This window comes from Stomoxys calcitrans, chromosome 4 (assembly GCF_963082655.1).
Source record: "Stomoxys calcitrans chromosome 4, idStoCalc2.1, whole genome shotgun sequence".
Classification (NCBI taxonomy): domain Eukaryota; kingdom Metazoa; phylum Arthropoda; class Insecta; order Diptera; family Muscidae; genus Stomoxys; species Stomoxys calcitrans.
In genome coordinates, this window is record NC_081555.1 from 3,111,138 (window position 1) to 3,136,321 (window position 25,184).

Consider the following 25,184-nt stretch of genomic DNA (forward strand, 5'->3'; position numbering starts at 1 on the left):
TTAATTGAGTATGAATTTTTTTTCAATTACAGTCGTGATTGAAATTTTTTCCATTTCCAGTTAAAACATTAATTGATTCAATTAACCTTTTAATTGAATCTGAAAATTCTTTCCTATTCACAATCGTGATTGAAAATTTTTTTACTTTTAATTAAAAATTTAATTGATTTAATAATTTTTTTTAATCGAATCTTAAAAAAATTTCAAACATGGTGCTTGAATAAATTCAATTAAACCCTATTTGTCCTCTACAATATAAAGGGAGAGATTTCAAAGACACATACGTCTCACTTGACAAATCTATAGCAATACCAAATGTCGCCACCATTAGGAGGGGATAACCACCGTTGAATATTTTTCTGATGTTCCTGCCAGGAATCGAACAAAGGCGTTCAGCGTCATAAGCGGACATGCCAACATTTGCGCTACTGTGGTCTTTTTCAAAAATGGTGATTGATATTTTGCTGATTTCGTGACTGAAGCAGCTTCAATTAAAAAACTTAATTTGATCAATTAATTTTGTGATTGAAACTGATTTTTTTCATTTGAAGTTTTTTTTGCCTGTTAGGGCAAAATGATTAAATTTTACAATTTTTGTTTGATCGGAGATTTTTTTTGCAAATGGAAAAGGAAAGGCAGAGATCGCAACACACACCAACCACTATGGTACGCGTTTCATAATTTGGTTATAATTACTCATCAGTCATATTAGGTTTGAAGGCTTCAAGGACCGTACGTTGGTATGTTATACTTGTATCGAATTTATTGCGAAAACGCCTCTATGATACAAATACCACATTAACAACGCTCGACAACCCTGTCTATTAGCTGAACTTTTCCCAATGCATGTGTTTTTGTGTGTAATGGGAGATTTTGTATCCACACAAATAACACTACTCCCATGGTATGCACATGATTCTGTGCATCTGTTGGATGTTGTATTGGTGGCTTGGAACGCTAGACAACGGCAGCGATTTTCGACGTTGCTTCGTGTGCCCAGGTTCGAATCCCGGTCAGGCTCTGTCGAATTTTTTTCTTTTAAAGTTTTTGGAAGTTAGAAGTTGTATTGACGGCTTTTTTTTTTGCTTAGGATCTGTCATCTGTGAATCTCTGAAAAAGGCATGTCTTTAAAGACGAAACTACGCTCTTAAAACTAATTTCCTTTTATAGCGCAGCAAAAAGAAATAAACAAACTACACTTCATACATTTGTGCCTAACTTTAAATATAAGGCAGATGCACTGGGCACGCTACCATGATTGCGATTTCGGCCTTAGCAGGGTCGCCTTCGGATGGTTTTGCCATTAAAATAAAAACTAATAAGTTTTAGACGAAATTTAAGCGATTTATTTATAAAAGTAAAGTTTTGACGAAATTTCATATAAAAATAAAATTTCACAAAATTTTCTATGAAAATAAATTCATGCAATATTTTCTACAAAATTTTGTTGACAATTTTTCTATTAAAATAAACTATCACAAATCGTGTTTATGAATAAATAAACACGATTTGCGTCAAAAAAAGGTATGTCTTCTAGGTTGAAACTATGCTCTTAAGAGTATTTTCCTTTAGTTTTTTGACAACGCCTACGGATGAGTTTGGGTGGTACCAAACGAAATCGCAATCTAGGAAACCAGTCTAATGCTATTACAAAGCAAAAATACCAGTGGAACGCTAAGTTTATAAAAAGCAATTTAAAATTTTTTTTTCCTAAAATAAATTTGGAAGAAAATATAAAATTTTACAAAGTTTTGCAAAAATATTTTTACAACATTTTTTTAGAAATAAAGTTTTGACAAAATTATCCCAAAAAAATATTCCCTTCTTTTTGTTGTTTATTTTTTTAATAAAACAACTTATTCCGAAAAAATTATGAAGACATAATAAAGAAAGCGAAAAAAAAATATCCGATCATTGGGCTCGTCTCAAAAGAGAAACAAACAAAAATTGTAGAATTAAATGATCTACACCCTCACAGACAGAAAAACTTGAAAATAAAAAAAACGGCAGAGCCCGGCTGGGATTCGAACCTGTGCGGAGCAATGGCGAGAGTCGTTGCCGTTGTCTATCGTCCGAAGCTATCAATACAACTTTCAATAGATGCACAGAATCATGGGTATACCATGGTAGTAGTGTAATTGAATAGACAAAAATCTGCCATTACACAAAAAACACATGCATTGGGAAAAGAACAGCTAACAGACGGGGTTTTAGAGCCTGGTTTTTGGAATAAATTCGGCATAAGTACAACATACGGCCCTTGAAGCCTTCACACCTAATATGGCTGAAAAGTCTTCTCTACAAAGGCGAAACGCGTCCCATAGGGGTTGGTGTGTTGCAATCTCTGATTTTTCTTTTCCATTTGCAAAGAAAATCTTCGACTATTGAGCTCGGCTCGAAAGAGAAACAAACAAAAATTGTACAATTAAATGATCTTCCCCCTAATAGGCAAAACACTTCAACATCAAAAATAAAACATTTAAGTGAAATAATAAATACAGATTTAGAAATAGTGATTATTAATAAGTGTTATAATTTATGTTATACAAACAATTATTTATTTTAATTTTATTTCAAATTAATATTTTACCTTTAAATTTGTGTATCTTTTCTTTTCTTGAAGTTGTTCATTAGCTAAAACAATCAAACACATACCACCACCACAAAATCTCTAGAGATGAACAAGATTTCTCTTGATGTTATCTTATGTTTACAAAAGACTCTCATTGTGACTTGATTATAAGTACAAATGCTAGTACGCTGTACTTAACTACTACACTAAGTATCACTATGTGTACGAATATTGAAGCAGTACTCCATCACCAAACCCCCATATCCCCAACCGCCTCATTCTGCATCTACTCAAGTTGTCTGTATGTCTGTCTTACTACAACACTTCGAAAGCAATATCCCACATCAACACATTTACGCACACAAAACCAAGAGGAGCTACACTCACCTAAAAATATGCTTTAGAACCAAAAACAAAAAAAAAACTTCGGGCAATCGGATGCAATTCATAGCTTTGCTTCTTAGCCTCAATGCTCTCTTCGATTGCCTTGTTTGCTATTCGTGATTGTCTTGTTGGCTTCTGTTCTTTGGTGATTGTCTTGTCTTGTTCATTCTCTCATTTTTATTCTGTTGTTGTTTTGCTTTTTATTTGCAACTTTCTTAGTTGGAAGTTTGCCGATTTCCAATTGTAGCTGGAAATTGCGTAATTTCTTTCTATTCTCCATACGTGCCGAAAACAACAACAAAAACCAAAACAACAAATCAACGAAAATTGCTGCGAATTGTAGTTGTAAACGAAGTTCTAATTTGAATCCTTCACACACATACATACACACGCGCGAACTCAGAATGAGTATACCCCATGGCTGTGTATGAGAGTGCATACAGTATAGTTTTGCTTATGTATTGGTCACAGTCATATGTTGATGTAAGAAATCCTTTTGCTGGAGTAGAAATCAGTTGTTCCACAGCCGTCGTGAGTTTTACATGTTCGCTGCCCTAAAGTGTTTATATTGAGCAAAGTGTTTACAAAGCAAAGAAATGAGAATACAAATCTCTGTCTTTGGCCAAAACAAATAGTCATACAACGTGAGCGGTGGTAATCGTTATCGAGTACTTGTTGTCTAACGACAAACGAAGAAATCGGTATTACCGGACTTCGTTCAAAAGTACATACGAGACGTATGTAGAGTTGAAGTTAAAGGTAATTGTCAAAGCGGATAGTTATATAGAAACTAAATTAGAAAAAACAAATATAATTAAAAAAACATTGTTTAAAAATAAAGCCGCCCAGAATGTTTTGTTAATTTAAGGCAATAAAGTGACGAATTTATCGAAAACGATACCAACTAAAATATAAAAATATTAAAAAAAATAATCCACAAAATTAAAATTGTACAAATATACTTTTTTTACTTCAGTTTTCGATAAGAAAATCGAAAGATAAACTTCCTTTAGTTATTCGAATACAAACAATGTAATTTTTGGGCTTAGTTTTGGCTATGAAATATTTTCGACTTCCATTTTCGATATTTCGATGGATGATAAGTCTTTATTTATTTACTTCTATATCGAGAAAACATGAGTTATCGGCTTGTTATCGAAAGTTATTGAGAGCATCGATATTCTTGCTAGTCCTGCAGGGCATCCACGTTGTTCTTTATATGTCTTTATAGATTTATCCTGTATATCATCGCCCAGGATTACTTTCGATAATACGCGAAAATAGCCGATAACTTACCACAACTGACAAAAATCAAATCGATTTAAGGTCCATGTTAAAGAACTATCGAATACTTAGTTCAACGACATGTATTTATCGATAGCATACAAAAATGAATGAGTAGAAAACATGAAGTTTTTCCAACAATCCTTTAACAAAGCCTACCGAAAGTTGAATTCTGATAATAGCACGTTTAATTAAAAAGTTTTATGATCTGGATTTTATCTAAATCCGGCTTGAGTTGCCAATGTAAAAGTACTAATAGCCAGAATCTTCTGTTATGATTTATTATGTCGACAAATGCCGACTAAGTATTTCTTCTACAACAATAGTTTCTTACTCCCCCTTTAGCAGATAATAATATCAATCATTCTGCACTCTCTATATACAGACAGAGGATTTGGACAGCTGTTATTATTGTCATATCAAATTGTGGCCAGCATTAGGATTTAAATCGATAAATCATAAACATTGGTGTTAATGATAAACTTTTGTCTCTTTTAAATCTGATACGGACAAAAAAAGGAGACCAAGTCGATCGCAAACTTTATATATAGTTGAAGTATTTTAGACATACCCAAGATTGACGATGTCAAATGCCGGACTCAGCTGCAAAAAGGACATCCATTATGATTTTTTTGTTTGTTTCTCTTCCGAGGCGAGCTTAGTGATCGAAGATTTTTTCAATGGAAGAAGATTTTTTTTTTAATGGAAAGAAGACTTTTCAATCATAGTGTCTATGATGTAAGCATGACACTAGCACAAGTTTGACACCTGCCACGCTAGCTGTTCTCTTCCACCGCATGTGTTTTTGTAGTGATAGACTTATATTCTATACGAATATCTTACTCTCATGATATACACATGCTATTTATGCATCTTTTGAAAGTGTTATTAATAGCTTCGAATGCTATCAATAGTCTAGGTTCGAATTCGGTGTGTCCAGTTTCGAATTCTGGTCGTGCTCTGCCGAATCTTTATTGTTCAGTCTCTGGCTTTCTAGGGCGAACATCATTTTATTTCACCATTTTTCGTTTGCTTCTCTTTCGAAACGAGCGTAATATTGGAATTTTCGCAATTTTTCCATTTGTAATACTTGAAGTGGACAGCATTTATAGATATTGGTCTACTTTAAGAAATTCCTTTATGGGATGATCATGACACATCATTCTTGATTGTTCCTGATAGCTTTACAAGTTGCCTGAACATTTTTAAATATTACTCTTCTGAGCATGCAGTCACAAAGATTACTTACTTACTTACAAATATATTTCAGGGAATTGTCACTGGGAAAAATCTCAAAGATTTCTCAGAGAGTATTCACAAAGATATTTCTGGGATTTGTTTACTAATATACTTTCAACTCTTAAATTCTCTGAGGGATGGGAATCAGTGAAACAGGGACGGGGGGATGAGACGATGGACGCTTCCAATATAGCATTTCCCAGTGAAGAGAGTTACTTTCTAAACAGTAGCATAGAAAATGAAGCGATTTTAACTCTTTTCCATTCTGATTTAGTGTTGTGATTTAGTGTTCCGTCATAGTGATTTAATTTTTCTGTTAAATCATGGATCAAGAGAGAACACCATAACGATTAATGCTTGCATTTTAGTTCCTAAGGTAATAAGCGATAATGAGTTGTATAGCATAAGATAGATAAGATAAGATACATTGCGCCTATAGAGGGCACAATTTTCATCTAATTGGACTAAAATTTTGTGCAATGATTTCTCTCATGACTTCCAACTGACTTATTAAGTTTGGTATTAATCGATTTGTGCATTGATATTGCTTCTATATAAATCAAACTCCTGATTTTTACTTCTCATTTTCGTTGAAATATAGGTGATGGGAAATTAACGATAGTATCGGTACTATCTATATTTATTACTAAAAATATCGAATGGTGCGATTATCGTTAGTATGCCAGTTCTATCAAGGACAGTCATTGGCATAAAGGAAGTATCCCAACTGCTTAGTTTTCAGTTTAGTGTAGTTCGGACAAGTGAAATTAGTTTGCAGTTAAGCGATATAAGCATAAGTGCAAGCGAAATTTTACGTCAACATACTGACTTGAGTCGAAAAGTTGAAGTTTACTAACTTGAGTCAGATATAAACACTAGCTACGTATGAAAATGCGTTTCCAAATATTATTGATAACACTAGTTTTTACATTTCAGATAGTTTCCCATAGAAATAACTAATTCACTACCGATTTTCACTTAAACGAATTCATTTGCACTTATTGATTTCGGCAAGTGACTTAACGTTCGAATATTCAGCCATGCTTTGACTCTAAAGTATTTTCCTCTGGAATTTTCTTAAAAACCTGCATTCACATTGGAATATAAACAAGTGCCTTCTTAGCGTTTTCTATGCAATAATTCCACCTACATTGCATGAAATATGTTAGTGGAGCTTTGAACTTAAAGGCACTGCATATCAAAGACATAAATAATTGGTGATCAATGGGCCAATTCATCTTCTTGTGCCAGTTTTCCACTTTGGCCAACAATACTGCAATGCTTTTGGAAAAAAGCAATGAAAAAAGCATCATCATGCCAACTGAGCTAGCTAAAAACACACACTTAACACAAAATGCCCGTAGTTGTGATAAATTTAAGAGTTTCAATACTAGTTACTGTTTCTACCACATGAAAATTGATTTGGGTTTCAGCTTGTTATTATAATACATAAACTTTATTAAATTTTGTTTAGTTTTGGGGCAGGAGAGTTTATTTAATAATTAGGTTCATAAGTTGATGTAATTTGACGACCAACATCTAAATATTTATCTTACTTATGGTTAGGGCTAAGTGTCAGCGTCAGCAGCCAGCCAACAAGCCATAAAACAAAGAAACCCCCCAAACATGGTAGGTAAGTGTGAGTTAAGCTCATAAACTTGCTTCTCACCTCTTGCTTGGGGTACCATATTTTTTTGGCTACTGTGTCAATTGCTTTGGTAGATGGCCCCAGAGGAAGTGATGTCACAAATTAGATGAATCAGTCTATAATTTTTTTTTGTATACGCTATTGAAAAAGAGGACAGTTTTTAGCATTAATGCGATATGAATGTTGGTTTTAATTTTCTTGTTTTTGAGATGGCCTCCAAAAATATAAATGTTGCGTATGGTTTCATGACAAGAAATAATTTTTATACGAACTACGAAGAAGAAAAGTATTTAAAGAACTTTACTAATTAGGATTTCATAAATTGAGTAATAGGTTAGGAAAAATTGTTGTTACAGTTGAATTAACAGTAAGATTAGATAAGCCAAAAGTTTAAATGAAAATTTAATTTTAAAATATTCAATAGTGGTTTTCAAAGAATTGCTTTCTTCTCACATGCATCATCAGTGTCTCAACGACCAGTTAACCAATGAATTACTGTTGTTTCTGTTAGAGAGGAGTTGCAAAAGTGATTACAAGAACATAGTTTGGGGTGGCGCAGGGGTTAACATGACCGCCTTTACTTCGATGATTTTTTAGTTTTGCATCATCAGTGTCTCTACGACCAATATAACAAAGATTTGATGTAGTTTTTGAGGAAGAAGAGACTTAATCGCGCTTATCAGGTCTTTATATGTCTAATTTATTCAATAGCACACTTGAGTAATTCAAAACGATGTAGTGGATTCATTGAAAGTTTTCTAAAGTTGACGCACCTGTCAATCATTCACAATAAATTGTGGAGTTTTCGATGTGAAAAATAACTGTCCTAATTTCGGGGACTTCTACACATTGAGTCATCAGTTTCTTTACTATTGGTATATCAAAGATTTACTGTTAATTCTGACGACATAGAAATCCAATAGCACTTATATGGTCATTATGTTTCTTGAACTATACTATATAGGATAACATGTCCGCCTGACAAGAACATCAGAAAAAAAATTTTGGCTGAGTTTATGCCTTGGCATGCTTTTAGCCATGGAACAACTTCACTATGAAGAGACCTTCTCCATTAAAAAAAACTTATCTAGTAGAGATATTACTAAGCGAAACGCCTTTCGGACTCAGCTAAGGGCATCCTTTATCATGTTCTGATACTTAAAATGAACAGCATTTGATGAGCATTGATATACACAGGGATGCTTGTGACACACCATGCTTGAAAGATACAGATCTTCAAGTTGGTTGACAATGTTTACATATTCCTGTTTTGGGTATGCAGTCATAAAAATGTTGGGAAACATCAGGAAAGAACTTTCAAGTCTAGAAATTACCTTAAACTCTACAAAGGAATGGGAATCAGTAAAACGGGAATAAAAGAAGGAAGAATATTTGAAGATACTTATTATTAATTTTTAGTTATTATTATAGGAAGATGAACGCTTCTTTATATGTGGTTTATAGTTTCCCAAACTAACTTCTAACAATATCAATTGAGTTCTGCTCGATTCAAATATAACCTCAATGATAAGGGGGCCTCCTGTTTTATGCCGAGTCCGAACGCCGTGTCACTGAAAAGTGACACCTCATGCTCACAAATGTTGCCAGCATTTGGTGAGGGGATAACCACCGCTAAAAAAAATTTTAATGTGTCATTTTATTATTGCTTTTAGTTTTATTTTTAAATAAATTGTGTAAAAATTTAACTCGTGAAACATGATAGCATGACAATTTGATTTGTCAAAATATATGTACTTTGGATCCACTTGCAGAAATTTTTACGGAAATTTAAGCGGATATGAAACAAATTTACATCTTAATATCTCATAAACTAAAAAAGAAACGTCAAAATTTATTGAAAATTCTCAAATTTCGTACCTTAAAACCCCAGAAAGTGGTTCTAAGTCAAAAAATTCCAAAATGGCGAATGGAACAAGATAGCATTTAGCAGACGAATTGTGGACAACTTATAAAATCTTATAATCTCTAATTATGGACTTCGTTTTATTGTCGCTTTCAAGGAATAACTAAGACTGTATCACTATTCTTTATCGAAACCAATCACCTTATATCGCACACTTGCTTTTAAAGAAAACATAAAAATATCTGCTGTATTCACACAGATAAAAATAATCTTGAAAAACAACAACTTGGGTCGAAAAAACAACTACGAAAATTGTTAATTTTCCCGCAACAATTTATTTTGCATCTCAACGACCCAAAGTACAAATTTGTTGTTGAAAGGCACTCTTTGCAACCCAACATATAATAACTACAAAAATATATCCATAAGCAAGGCAAAAAACCATCTAACCAGCCAACGCATGGGCTTTGCTTCAGGTAATGGTGTTTTTGTTTTCTTTGTTCGGCTCTCGCTACTTTGTCTCGTTCGTTTTACTGTTCGGATTTTCCTCTGTCACTCGCTACTATTACCCTTAAAAACAAATTTTAATAATTTTGGTGCCGCAGAGTATTGGACTCATGATTTCATGTTTGGTAGTGATGCACGCATCCTCTAGCCTACCAATATCATCTTGTTTATGACGAAATAAATCAATAAGTACTGCTGCACAGTAATAAAAATTAAAAAACCTAAAAAATTTTTTTCTGAATACGAAATTCATATTTTTTATGCCGAATTTTCTAAGATAAGTTTAATGAAAGAAAAATAAATAAAAATTTTTTTGGCCGACCGGGGGAGTCGAACCTGGATGGCATGGGAGTTTTGTGTTCTACATGGCAGTACGCCTATTTTTACAACTACCTCAACTACAGTCAACAAAATTTCAATAATTTTGTCTGTCAAGACTCTTGTAGAGACTACTTACGTACTTCAATAAATAATGTCTTCGATTCAATGCTAAATTTCGTAGAGAATTTTTTTCTAAGATTTATTTTTTTCTGTGCATAAAACTTAATGTAACTTTGAAGTGGATTTATTGGACAGATCTATAAAGGAAATCGTTCAAATAAACCAACTTAAAGTCTGCAATAAGTTTTGTAAATGAGGCTGTATAAATATAAAGAAAATATATGACTAACTGCATTCTAATTTTGGCACTCAACAATCTTTTGTGAAATGCCTACAAACTTTAGTCTTTATCTGAAGTATTGGTCTTTCAAAAAATTATGACATAATAGGACGCGACAAGTAATATATTAGAAATATTCTATATTTGGGTTCTTGAGGCTTGTTTAAGCAACAAACAGTAGTTTGAGCTTTAAAATATTTATATTATATCATTTCAATTTGACCAGAATATAATTTAGCTTCTATAACTGTATGCAATAATTTTAACGTTGCACTATATCGATTGCCAATAGAGTCAACTTTGTCAATATCCTATAAGCCTTTTGTAAGTGACAAACAATTTGACCTTCAAAATATTTATTATATATAACTTGTTGTTGGATTCCTTTTTGTTTTTATTTAGAAAGGAAACAAATTTTATTTAAAATGTTAGCCGAAATGTGAATTTGCAAAATGCATTGACTTTTCACATATCAAGAGTATAGTCCGATTCAAGTTTAAGCTCAACGATAAGGGGCCTCCTTTTTATAGCCGAGTCCGAACGGCGTGCCCCAGTGCGACACCTCTTTGGAGAGAAGTTTTACATGGCAAAGTAGCTCAAAAATGTCGCCAGCATTAGGTCTCGCCAGGACGCGAACTCAGGCATTCAGTATTATAGGCAGACATGCTAAACTCTACGCTAACGTGACCTGCATTGGCACATTTTATAAATCGCAATCTGATCAATCAGATCATCATTGTTCTTAGATCATAAGAAAATTTCGAAAACTATATATCAATTCAATGTGAGCAGATTGCCATTAAACTCCTTAAACTATTTGGAATTTTTAAATCCTGTGCCAAGTATTTCTTTTTTTCTATATAAATGAATACTAAAATTTTTAGGGTTATAAAATTTGGTTTGATGCATAATCTTGAAGACAACAGAAAAATTTGTTCTACTACAGCCTCATATATGACCCTTTCTGGCTGTTGTAACCTTCAAAAAAATGATTTATAGCCATATTTATTTTTGTATATTTCCAAAAATGTTTTATGATAATTTGTTTGCATATATTTTTTAAACAGAAAAATTTCAAAACCTTTTAAGTGTCTTTTATGTACCAGAAATAATTTTCTAAATTTTCTTTAAGGTATTTGACTTTCGTATTCCTCTCTCGCTCTCTTCTTCCCTGTTCAATATCATTTAGTGCCAATCATGCCAAAAATCCTTAAATGACATTTAATTTTTGATATCCTTCTATAGCAAGTTTTAAGGAAATTGGCTTATCCTATTCACTAATTTTGCCATTCTATTTCTGAGTGCAAGTAGGAAAAAGCGACTGTAAATCATTTGTAAATGATAGACCAATAGGCTCAACTTGTCATAGTGCAATTACGAAGTTTTTCCTGCCATACAAGGCAATTTTGGAGTTTAACCTCTACCGCCCCACCCTGCGGTAGTTTTTTTTTTTTTCAAAAACATTGGCATGGCATGCTCCTACCGACATTGTTGTTGTCTTTAGGCTTACGTTCATTACGGGTGCTAGGCTAACGTTTTAGTTGGCTCCATTTAGGCGGCTAAATGAAATATTTCGCTTATTTTTGTTTTTTTCCTTTCGTTTGGTAGCTTGATGTTGATGTTAAATTTCGGTGACTTGTTGGTTGAGTGGTGTTTAAAGTGGTGAGGCATGCCAAAAAGGGTCCCGAGGAGGACTCTAGGACAGCCGCCAGCAAGCAGTCAAAGCTTATTTGGTAAAGCAGCTGTTCTGGCTTTGCCTTGCAACACCAGTATAGAATATTTTTGGCTTTTGGCCAAAAATATCCATAGACCACGAACATCAACACGAACACGAGCTACAACAGCAACAAGAATCAGAAACACACCACACTTCCAGCGGTGGTGGATATTGGAAACAAAAAGGAAAAAGCACATGCTTCGTTGGAATAGTCAAAGAGCACAACAACACACCGCTATATGCACAGCACGAAAGGATAACACCGCAATCACGAACGCCATCACAAAACGACAGCCTTACTCTGGGTTCAGTGTAAGAGCACATTTTGAGCATGGTCAGGAAAGAATTTTCAGTCTTCGTCGAGCTTTCACAACGGTTGCAACTGAGTTAAAATCAAGAGAAATTAATTTCCAAACCAAAAAGAAAATACAAACGGTGGAATTAATAACGGTAATAATAAAAAATTAAAACTCTAGCAAAAAAATTAAAAAAAAAAATAAATTCTTTTAAGTGAATAATAATATATGTTTTTTTATTATTTTAAAATGTTCTTAAAGTGAAGTTTATATAATGAGTTTTGGAAAACTTCCGTTTCCGCTCTTCTTCTCCTTCCATGGAGTAGTTGTTGTTGTTGTTTTAGTCATTGCATAGCATGACTCAATATTTGCCATGGTGTTCGTCAAACATTGGAACTCTAGTATTTGCTTTAAAAGAAAATCAGGTTCCTGCCAACAAAGAAAAGCAACACCAATAACATCAACTACCAACCATAGAATACGGGCGAACTCCATTTTTTCTGCCAAGTTCTTTCCCCACATGGCTGGTGCCACTGATTTTTTTATTTGCACTGCATTTTTTTAAAGGCATTCGTGTAGAATAACCACTGCAATAGTAGAAAAGTCTCTAAAAGGACCTCATATCTCTGTATGTGTGTGCGTAAGTGTTGAAGAGAAGTAAAGCTTCTTAACTCCAAATATAAGTCCGTGTGTTGTGTGTGTGTGCAAGTTCTGAAATGACTCCTCTTCGTGTTGTGGGAATGAGAGATTCGTGTGGAATTCGTAGTGTTTGAAGTTGCTACTCCCTGTGCAATTGTTGTTGTTGGTGGTGCCAGAACTATCTATTTGGAGTTGTTGCCCTGCTTTGAAGTCTTTTCTTCGTGCTGCTTATGGCTCACCACTATTTCGCCGTGTCGTTGTGCTAAATGTTGCCATTGTTGTAGTTGTTATCGTTTTACAAATAGTAGCTCTGCTGTTTGCCGTATTGATTCACACAAATGATCCTTCCTTAGGTTGGCATGCCATTATTTTTACCCCCTGCCGCCCAACCTATTTCACCCCACCATCATCATCACCAGCCATATTCATCGGGTGTTGTGTCCTGTATGTCTGACTCGTTTTTGTATTGTTTGGTGTTGTTATTGTCATTTTCGTATGGACCTGTGTGCAAGTGTGATGTGTGGAGTATAAAAAAAGTTTTAAGAATTAATATATGGAGTACAACAAACACCCCATTATATATATATAGTATCGGCACAACAATAACAGCAACTTCTTTTTGATTGTTGTTGTTGTTTTTGTTTGTTCGTTGCCTCAATCAATGTACGTGAGAAGGAAGCGTAATCGACAAAAAGGAGCTGGGAAAATAAAGTTGTCAGTTGAATTTTATACGCCGACGGGTGCGGTCCTTTTTTAAGTTGTCCCACAAACGCAAATCGTTGAACAACGACCAGTTAGTGTTCACAGCCAGTGTTGAAATTATTCTCATCCAAAAAATATAATCTAAGGAATCCAATAAGAATTTGTAAGGAGTTCCTCTAAGAGAAAATAATTGCTTCCAATGCTGAAGGAAGAAACTTCCAGAAGCTTAATAAAAAAAATTATGAAAAGAAAATGTGGTATTTTTTTTAACAAAAAATACTTTTTAATTAACAAGAAATATAGTGAAAATTTTGAAATTTTATAAATTCTGGAGTAGTGAACATATTATGATGAAAGAAGTGTAACCAAAGAATCCCTAAATTCCCTAAAGAATACTAAAATATTTAAAGCCCCTAAAACTATGCTTTATTTTTTTTTTAAATAAGATAAGATGCATGCAAGTGTTAAAAAAGGTTTATTACAAACGTATTTAAAGAATTAATATTTTCAAATAAACTTAAAGAGTTTTGAAAAACTATTTTTTTAGGATTATAAAACATTTTTGGAAATTTTTGCGAATTATAAAACTCTTTAAAGGGAATACAAACAAACAAATTCATTTTAATTTATTTTTATTTCTGTGTTCTTTAAGTTTCCTAAAGAGTTGAAAGTGGTAAGACACCTTAAAGTATGCAGTATATTTTTCAATTCAGTCATATACGATAATTTGCTAAAATTTAAAAACTTATAAATATTTTGATTTAACATAGTTTGTTACATAGAACATTTAAGCTCGTATGATTTCAAAATATTTTACAAATAAATAAATTAATTTTCTAATTAGTGAAAGAAAACGAAACATTTTAAAAAATAACGGCCTCATTCACCAAACTTAATGTAGATTTAAAAAGGTTTATTTGACATATTTCTTTAATAGAACTGTCAAATAAACCTATTTTAAGGTTTAATAAAGTTCTGTGAATAAGACCGCAACATTTTAACAAATTTTTTTATAATGCAACTTAAAAGTATGCCTATCCTCTATTGGGTTGCTCAAAAAGTAATTGCGGATTTTTTAAAAGAAAGTAAATGCATTTTTAATAAAACTTAGAATGAACTTTAATCAAATATACTTTTTTTACACTTTTTTTCTAAAACAAGCTAAAAGTAACAGCTGATAACTGACAGAAGAAAGAATGCAATTACAGAGTCACAAGCTGTGCAAAAATTTGTCAACGCCGACTATATGAAAAATCCGCAATTACTTTTTGGGCAACCCAATAGTCTTCATAGTGTAGACTTTCAAAGAACTTAAACCGATAACCCCGAAAAAATCATAATAAGGGCGGAATTGATTTTTTTTTCTCTTTTTCTAATATTTTTTGATTGCACTCAAATTTTATTATATTTTTATTTCTTTCTATGAGAAATTGCTAATAATTTAAAAAAATATATAAATTAAAGCCAGGTTTCCTAAGGATTTGTCGTTCGAATGCATGGAATTCGGCATTGTATATGCGGGTCAGATGATTTTGTAGGCATGACATCAGCTAACTTTAACAAAACCTGTTTACGGCCACGAAATTTGCTTTCTAAACATTTATATTTTTAAAAAGTCTTTTTCTTCTTTCACCGAATCATGGGATCTGCAATAAATAGCATAGTATCACAACCTCTAAAAATATGCAATACATTCTGCTTAAAAAGGATAGATGAAATTAGTTAAATTTTATACTTTTATTATTAACTTTAGCGTATGAAAAACGGCTTTGGCTTCAAGGCCCTGTATTATTTCTTCATGATCAAACAAATACTTTTGGTCTAAACGAAAGTTTGCAAAGACGATATAATGTTTAAGACTAGAAAAACCAAGATTTCCTATATATACATAAAAATTGGGTCGCAGTACCCAGGGGGCCGCCCCGACCCCAAAGCTCCCCAAATAGACATTTTGTACTATCATGTCAATATGGAACTCAGATGAAAGGTATTTGGCAGTAGATTACAAATATAAGTTTAAAAATGAGGTCCTGATGATGGTGTCCCTTCCACCCCCAAAACTCCTCCAAAAACCTACCAAATGTTAAAATTAGACAATCATGGCTATATGGGGTTCAAACGAAATGTATTGTGAAGTATATTAGGAATATGGCATTACAATTCACGTCCAAGTATATGGGGGCGCAGCTGATTTGAATGAAAAGTATTTTGGTGTAGATTACGAATATGGCATTAAAATTTATGTCCAAGTATCTGAGCGTGCAGCGGAGCGGGCCGAATTCAGCTTGTATTCACATAAAAGATGTATTCTTACTAAGGTTTCATAAATGTTAAAGCAGTTTGGAGCTGTTCTAAAGGTAATTTCATGGTGTGTGTTCATCTAATATATAATATATTTGTTAGAAATACTAGACATTCCAGGGGTTCATAACCGTTTATAATTGACTAGCCAGCGAACCGGACAATGCAATTCAGAGAGAATTCTTATTTCGACTGAACCGTTTGTATATGGAATAAACTTCCGGCTAAAGTTTTTCCCAACCATCATGACATTCAGAAATTTAAGACAAATGTCAATAAGCCCTACATCCTTTCCTTATGTAACATCCATGTCGCCCCAGTAGCCGAGTTGGTAGCATGCTTGGATTACTAGCACGGGGGTCGTGAGATCGATTCCCATCAGAGGCCTCGTTGGTCGCTGCTAAAATTGTGTAAGTGAGTCTATTTAGAAAATAGACTTCCTACCAAGCCTAACCCCAAATACACAAGAGTCCTGATGTTATAATGACTGAAATTCGGCATTCTTTTCTGATTAGGCTGATATTTCACATGAAGAGTAATGTTATGAACATTTGAGTATCTTCTTGTTAGAAGAAATTGTCCAGAGGACAAATCCGATTTATTGCGAAGGGTTAACTAGATTGGTCAAGGAAGATCTGCGACCCAATAAAGAACATATATACGTTCTTGATCGTTCTAAGTCGATTTAGACATGTCCGTTTGTTTGTGAAAATGAATATATTGGTCGAACGGTTAGTCACCGTAGCGCAGAGGTTTGTAAGTCCGCCTATGACGCTGAACGCGTGGGTTCGAATACTGGGGAGAACATCAGAAAAAATGTACAGCGGTGGTTGTCCTCTCCTTGTAAAAACTTCTCTACAAAAAGGTGTCGCACTGCGGCACGCCGTTCGGACTCGGTTATAAAAAGGAGGCCCCTAATCACTAAGCTTAAACTTGAATCGGACTGCACTCATTATTGATATGCGAGAGGTTCCTTAAGGGAATGTTCATGGGCGAATTAGCACTTGGTAGAACAAATAAAGATATCCGCTTGAAAATGTGCGCAGATACTTCATATGATGTAGGTCGTTAAGGACTGCAAATAGGCCATAGCGGTTCAAATTTGGATACATCTCCCATATAAAATGGTCCTTCGACTTGACTTCTTTCGCTCTTAGAATTATTACCTAGAATTTTGCGCGCAGTGTTTTTTCATGACTTCCAACATCCGGGGCAAGTATGGTCTAGATCGGTTCATTACCTGATATAGGTCCCATATAAGCTGATCTCCCGATTTGAGCCCCTGGATCCGCAATTGTTTTTCCATTTATCTTCTTGCGCTCTTTTATTTTGAACTTTTCAACCTTTTCGTGATTTTTCGAACATTTTCTAGCTCTAGAACATATTCAATGCTTTCTATTGAAAGAATAGCATAGCAAAGAACTTATAAAAGATGGATCCGCAATTGTTTTTCGATTTAACTGTTTGTGCTCTTTTATTTTGACTTTAAAAATCTTTTCGTGATTTTTAGAACATATTCTAACATATTATAGCATAGCAAAGAACTTATAAAAGTTGGGCAAGTGTGTGTTATTCAAAGCAATTTGACTGGCATGGTGGAACTCGATTTCTGATACGCCATGTATCTTCATCAATACCTTTGCCAAATTAATTGAGGTGCTCTACACACCCAACGACCATTGAGTACGATGTAGAGCATGCTTTTTTTTAAAACATGGCTCAATAAGTCCTCTAACTCTCTTTAACGCAATAAGAGAGAAGAAAGGCTTAGTTTCCACTATTTTATCGCGTTTCATTTTAGCATTGCTAAGCTAAAATGCGATTTAGCTGAAATTTTTCACGTACTCTTCTGTTATGACATCCAAATCGGTCTATAAACGAATATGCTCTCGATTTGGCTGAAACTTATGGTACGGTCGAATTCCGTCTAAAACCTGATATAGCTCGTATTTAAACCGATCTCCCGATTAGTTTTCTAAAAAGTAATATTTCTTGGCAGATTTGTTAAGTTCTTTAGTGTAAATTTTTAGCAAAATCCATATTAGTGGGTTTTTAGAAAGTTTAATTCTAAATTTAATCTTCTTATTGCAACATTTATATTAATAATATTCAAAATCCTGTTTATGATAGCCCCCACCCCCACAAAGTTCAATAAACTGTTTCCTCTATGTAATTATGAAATGGACAGGTGTAACGTTCTCGTTTTTTCGTGTATATTCCTGTAAGTTCCTATTAAAGTTTAAAAGGGCATGGGGAAATATAAAACCATGTTCTTTGATTTCCGTTAACATTGTACTTGGCAGTGCTGATATTGTGTCGCATGTCGTCTCTTTGGCCAAACACCCCAAACATATTTACAGTCATCATTAAATTGCTTATTTGTTGTGTGTGTTCTTTGAGTTTTAGTGTTTTCCTTTAGTTTTTCGGTGGTGTATGGTGTTTCCTTCGCCCCTTTATGGGTGACGGACGCCCCAAGCTATATAGCACCACATCACCACCACCATCACCATTGCCATGAAAAATGCACATTGGCAGCTAAAGCCTTCTTCAGGCAGTCTCTATTGGAGTGGTGCATTGTCAAGGGTGGGCAGCACACTCATACATATAACCCATGCTCTGAAATTTTGTATTTGGCCGCCAAGGAGGAGGGAGTTTGCCTGCCTGCCTGCCTGCCTGGCTGGCTGACTGGTTGGCAATGCATGTCGCATGACGCCTAACAAAGTGAACGAAAAGCGAAAATTAAATGAAAATGACTCATTTTAGCTCGTTTGGTATATATTGTGTGTACACGGTGGCAAGAATGTTGAGTTTATAGTTCCAGCACCGTGTTCTTTTTCAGAGTATGGAGTAGCCTCCCATCCAAATGACATGGGCCCACAACGGCGACAGCCACCAAATGACTATAAGGGATTTATTATTAGCATAAGGAACTGTTTCTGATTCGGTTGCGGTTTTATTTTGCCATAGCGATTTTTGCCATTTCATTTCTTGTTTTCGTTTTTCTTTGTTATATTTTTTTATTTTTTCTTCAGTCTGTATTTGTGTTGCCAGAAAGTAAAAGGGACTTTAATTCATTTATGCGATTATTACAATTTTGGATGGTTTCCAACAAAAGAAGAGCAGCACAAGATCTCTGACGACATGTGGATTATATTTCGTTATGTATTACTTAAGCATGTACTTTGTGGACATACAAACAAAAACATAGATATGGGTTTCCTTTTTCTGATTTCTTTACTTTTGCCCTCAAGTGGGGATACAAACACAGCAGGAAGACGCCTTGTTAAAGAACGCAGACTGTTTGTTTTTTATTTATTTATTTTTTTTTTTTTGAGGGGGATAGGCAAGCTACTCTATGCCAGGCGAAATTTTGTTGTGATGCGTTTGCAATGTCTTCATGCCAGGATGATGTACCCAGAAGACATTGATGGATGAAATGTTGTTTTCCTTAGCCATCACTATTTTTATGGCCCCAAGCAAGGTAATGGAAATGCGAAATGTTCCCTCTCTCAACAATAGGCCCCTCGCCCTTCCAACACCACAACAAAAAACAAATTCTGTCTGCCAGGCAGAAAAGTAGATAATACAAGGACTATTTGTGTGTATGCATAATTTTTTTTTTATATTTTTTTAGGCGAATATACTCATTGAAATCCATCCTTATATGTATGAACAAATAAATACTTTCTACTTTTTGCTCAATAATACATCTTCGTTTGGTTTTTCCCCTTTGTGAAGCTGTCTGCTTTGCTTTTGTTTTTTGTTTTTCTGTGTTATTTTTAGAAAAAATATTTTTCTTTGAATGTTTGCCATGGAAAATTTCTCTATGTCGAATAACTTATTTGTTATTCGCATCACACATTTGTCCAGTATTTGATGTATGCATATGAGGGGGTTTCCTTTTGAGAATATCCTTAGATATTAATCAGAAATGACAGCCAGCTATCCTTGGGGACAATAGGAATTTCTATTTTCATGATCAGTCCATTTTTGGTTTTGCAATACGAGTACGTACCATGTAACGCATAACAATTTCTGAATACTTATAGTATTGCACAGTCAGCCAGATGGCAATAGTAAATGGCAAGGATAATAATTAGAAAAGCATGTTTTACAAAAAAAAACGGGTTTTAAAAATAATCAAGGTTTTTGAGCTTGAAACAACTTTTTAAGCAATGTTTTGGGCACTATATGTTGATTTTGAGTGAAATGGACAGTATTGTTCACTTCTCAATAGATAAGTGCATAATGAGATCCAAAAATACTCTTCTAAGAGTTTTTAAGTAAAAAGAAACCACTTCATTATTTAATATTCCAGAATATATAAAAGGTACCATTGCATACATTTAGGTAAAAGAAAGCACTTCTTTATTTAATATTCCGCAATATATATCGTAATTCGATAGTATGACGAAATGTCATCTTAAAACGATTACTTATGACGTTAGGGATGACTTTTAATCCAGCTGGCATAAAAAATGTTTAGTCAAGGAGTTAATATATCCCTGAAAGTTCTAGGAAAATATTTCGCAAACGATTTTGGGATAGAATCAAGTGCATAAATTATCTTTTGAATTCGAAGCATACTTTAGGGAGTTTAGAAATTTTATGAATTTTCGCGAAGTATTTTGAAAAACAATCAGTTTTTCTGTTTACTTGAAAATTCGAAGCCCATTTTAGATGTCTACCTTATATCCATTTCTTATAATTTTTGTGTTAAAAACGCCAGATCTCAGAAATTGGTGCACCGATATTGGCGACATCTTGTTTGAAATATTGTGGTTAACCAAACCTACCCCACTTCCCCCCTAAAAAATTGTAAAAAACCTGGGGGAACGCCCCATGAACTATTAACCGATTGGGAAACTATGGGTATTTAATAAAAGGTGTTTGCGAAACAAGTAATGCTTTCAGTTCCGCCGGGCCCAACTTCTGGTGGCGGTTATAAAAATGAGCTCCAAATGTTTGAAGGTCGAGTACGAACGGCTTGACGCAGAGTGACACCTCTTTGGGGAGAAGTTTTAACATGGCACTATACCTCACAAATGTTGCCAGTATTAGGAGGGGATAACCAACGCAGACATTTGGTTTCTGATGTTCTCGCCAGCAATCGAACCCAGGCGTTTAGCTTCATTGTCGGGCATAGTATCATCTGTGCTACGATGGCCTCTAATAGAGTAGAGTACGAATCTGGTATCCAGTTTGGCACAAATTTCGGGGGACAGCCAACCCCCAAATATTGCATTCCAATTTTGGGTAAAGATGACCAAGGAAATATCAAATACGATAAACAAATTATATAATAAGGATCGAAGAAGGTCCCATCAAAATATTAAAGAACAAACTATTTTCAAAAAGCCATTGTGTGGGCAAGGCAGTTACATACTTTTAGTAGCTTACAGAAAATATTTCGTTGCATACTCTTATGGTCTATGCAAAATAATCTTAAAACTGTAGAAAACATTCAATAGAGTTGGGAAAAACTTGGTTTCATAAAAATTTTATAGTAAGATTTAAATAACAAAAATCTCGATCCTTTTCAGGAAAATTCTCAGGAGATTTGTTTTCCAATTTTAATATGCCTAATATCAATATAAGGGTAAAAGGTACGAAAGATTACCCTTATACCTAGTAACTCTATATATATATATTTTTTTGTTTTAAGCTTTATTTGGAAAATTAGATTTGTTGAGAAATGTTTTGCCTCCCATCAAATGTGACATCTGTGTAACAAGATAAGTTTTCCCAGAATTGCGGCACGACAAAGTTCGATGATACGCCGCTCTCGTTTTTACCATTAAAGATGTCAAAAACTTTATATCATACCTCCATCCTCAGCAGACAACCAACATTTGGGGTTTTTATTTGCCTTTTTTGCAAAAAGCAAAGCCCAAAAAAACATGAGCTAAAACTTGCCATATTTTCCGCAGAGTGTGAGTGGTGTTTCTAGTTTATGACTCCATGAAAAGGTCACAAAAATGATACCACTTCGCCACCTCCCTTTATAACTCGTATACCACACCCATAAGGGACGACGAAATGAAGCAAAAACGTAAAACTCTAACCAAGAGTTATACAACAGCACTTAAAATTGACGCCACAACGACGACATTGGCAAGACATAAGACAAGACATTTGATGCCGGTGGATTTTGCCGTCTCCACCACCGAGTTATGAAATTGAGGCGGCTGGAAGCGGTTTCCTTGAAAAACGCATGCACACACAACCAAAACACACCACATAGAAGAAGGCAAAGAAAGGCGGCGGACAGACACACAAGAAACAGCCAGCAAACGATTGCTCGAATTAAAGTAAATGATGTGTAGACAGCCCAATGCTTGAAAGAGAACTCTAAGGCAAAAATTTTGCCACAAGTATTTTTCAAATAAATAAAAAGTAGAAACCCCATGCACAAATACAAGGAAAAGAGGAATGCATAAAAATAGAAACTTTTACTTATGACAAGCACCAGCAAGCAAACAAACAAACACTTGAAATTTGCGTTTTAAGGGAAATATATATTTAAATAATGGAAAGCAATTGAATGTCTTGCATGAAATGAGATATGAAGCAAAACTATATTACAGAAAAAGTAAATTTGCTTAAGTTGGGCAATTTTTAAAAATGTAATACAAGTGTAGCATAATTTAGGGCTTAAGAATGGATTATTCCCAACTACCTAAAATCAAAAGAGAATATAACTGCAAGTTGGAGCAGAAATTTATTGAGAGACAATATTGATAAAGGATTATTTTTCATTCGCAAACCTTAATTTTCTCCAAAAAGAAAGAGTTTTAAACGTTTTTTTTCCAAAAATCTATAGAAAAATAAATTTATTCTAGAAAACTTTGAATTAAAATTTAATTAGTTTTTTTTTTACGAAAAATTCATGAAAAATAAACATATAAATATTGCTATCTAATGTATATAAGATCCTTCCTTTTTTGATATATTTTAACATATTCAAAAATGGTTGCCTACTTTAAGGCTATGTTGTTATGCTTTTACAAAAATCCTTATTTAACTTTTGCTTCTCCCCTCTTCTCATTACAGATTTACAAATTTTAAATGATATTTAGCAGCCAATACTTTAAAATCCAACATCAACAACAACAAATAAAGCAGCAGTACTTAACAAAATCACGCAAATATTGAAATGATTTGAGCATTAAAAAACAGAAAAACAATTTCAATTAAAAACCAGCAAATCTCCCAGAGAAACCTAAAGAAAAAAAAAACAAATTCCAATAAAATTTTAACATTAAATAGAAAATAAGAAGTCCAGATTTTTGAGAAAAACTAAATCAATTCACGCCATTTACAAATTGAACAAAACTATAACCACTCCAAAAGAGAAACAAAAAAAAAAAAACAAAGAACAATTGCAAATAATACACTCAGAGAAAAACGTTACTAACGATTAAAAACATAATTGCAAAAAAACCAACAGTGTTATCCAAGAAAAGATAGGCATACAGACTGCAAGTGAAAATTTAATTGCAAATTTTCCCTCGAAAGCATAGCAAAACGCAAAAGGAAAATTCAAACTCTCTGCCAAGGCAGACAGACAGACAACTCAGCAGCAAACACTCTTTGCGATTCGAAAAGCAAAAAAAATCCCAACCGCAAACGCCAGCGCTACTCCTCCTCGTCACAGACTGCAGTACGGCGTAGAGAAGAAATTAACAAAAGAAACTAAAAAAACCAAAACGCAACGCAAAAAGGAGAGAGTGTGTGCGCGCAGCAAGTGAGTGAGTCAGCCACGAGTGTCCCAGAGTGTCTTGTGGAGCTGCACATTGCAACCAATTGTGGCAGCTTGGAAAACAGTCTGCCTTAACAATTGCCGCAGATCGTATCAAGAAAAGCATCAAGAAGAAAATTCTTCGGTGTTACTACAAACAGTGCTGCACCAAACAAAGTTTTGAAAAAACGAAAAGATATTAAAAAAAAATTATCAATTAATTAAAAGCAACAAAAAATATAAAAAATAAATTGTGAAATTGTGAATTCCACAAGAATTGTGTTAAGAAAATCCAATTTTCTTGAGTGTACAAAATTGAAAGTTTTGAAAGGAGATTTTTTTAAACTCAAAAACTAAAAAATAAAGACTGATGGTTTGAAATTAATTCCCCACGGGAAATAAATTGTTGAAATATTCTGTTACCCTGCAAAAGCCCAAACACACAGAAAACAAAATACCAACTGCAAAATTTCCTCCCGGAAGAAATCTCTGCTCGGTTGATAATCAAAGTCAAACGGAATTGTGAGATTTTTTTTCTTTTGGAAAACAAAAGAATCTTCTCCCGCTTCCAAGCCATAGTGAGCCAAAAACACAAAGAAACCAACCTACACATACACACACAACAATACAAACTAAACGTTCCTGTAGTCGCTGACAAGTGAAAGCGTTTAATCTTCGATTTCGTTGACAAACGAAAGAACGAACGAACGATCTGTGATGAGTGATCAGGTGAAAATGAATGCCGGTGGTGGTGGTGGTGGTGTGGCCGCCACTGATCCCCATAATGGCAATCCCCAGGAAGCCATAGACTCTGGAGCCGGCAATGATCAGGGGTCTGGCAATGGCCAACCCCAGAGTCTCAATTTGAATGGAAACGGAGGTGGAGGAGGCATTGGAGTAGAAGGTACTGCTGCTGTTGGTATGGCTGCTAATGGTAGTGCCGGCAATGGCGTGGCCGTTGGTGATGCGGCTTCGACGGTGGGTGATGAGACTGGCACTGATGCGGGTGCCAGTTCCATACCACCCTCGGAAGTTGGTGGCCGCCCACCATTGGATACTGTTGGCTCGGAGGGCGGCGGCCCATCAAGCATGGGTGGCATGGTTGGACCACCCAGTCCTTTAACCGGTTGTTATTTATTGATCATTTTGGGTGAACCCCATTCGGAGGAGCATAAGGATAATATCCTACAGCATTTGTTAAAGGGTAAGTGCGAAATATGCAATATACTTTTAATTTTTAGGTTTTTTTTTAAATGGTTAAGTGGTTGGATTACTTGTATGACTAGGTTTGAAAAATAAAATTATTAGCCTAGGCTTTTGTAGGAATCATATTAAGATTTTAAACAAACCTAAAGGATTTTAACCAAATAAAAAGGCTATAGATTATTAACTAAAAATATGCAATACAGAATTTTCTTACTTTATTTTTTAAGCATTGAAAAAAATTATCTATTTCTTTCTAAAACAAACAAATATTACAAGACCCAAAAAACTCGAGATTTAAATTTGGCAAAATTTTTTAAAATATATCTGAAAGCATACTTTTAGACAGGTGGTATATTATTGCATACTTTTTAAAGCTTGATCTTGAGTAAAGAAATTTTAATGTTAAATTATGCTTCCAGGCTT

At 34.2% G+C, this 25,184-nt stretch overlaps 1 protein-coding gene and 1 long non-coding RNA gene across 6 annotated transcripts in view; one reads left to right on the plus strand and one right to left on the minus strand.

Moving 5' to 3' along the window:
• The window catches only part of LOC106092674 (microtubule-associated protein futsch), a 379,860-nt gene that overhangs the window by 198,050 nt on the left and 156,626 nt on the right, over positions 1-25,184 (plus strand). For 3 of the 5 annotated variants that reach the window (XM_059366947.1, XM_059366946.1, XM_059366949.1), the window contains one exon: positions 22,868-24,759. In XM_059366947.1, the coding sequence (XP_059222930.1) occupies positions 24,273-24,759 (487 nt within the window). In that variant the 5' untranslated portion in view covers positions 22,868-24,272. Of the gene's footprint in view, positions 1-3,478; positions 3,716-12,222; positions 12,327-22,867; positions 24,760-25,184 lie in introns of those variants that run through there. The other 2 variants (XM_059366950.1, XM_059366948.1) reach the window with 2 other exon arrangements.
• The window catches only part of LOC131996848 (uncharacterized), a 334,069-nt gene that overhangs the window by 115,716 nt on the left and 193,169 nt on the right, over positions 1-25,184 (minus strand). The gene's annotated exons all lie outside the window — the stretch shown is intronic.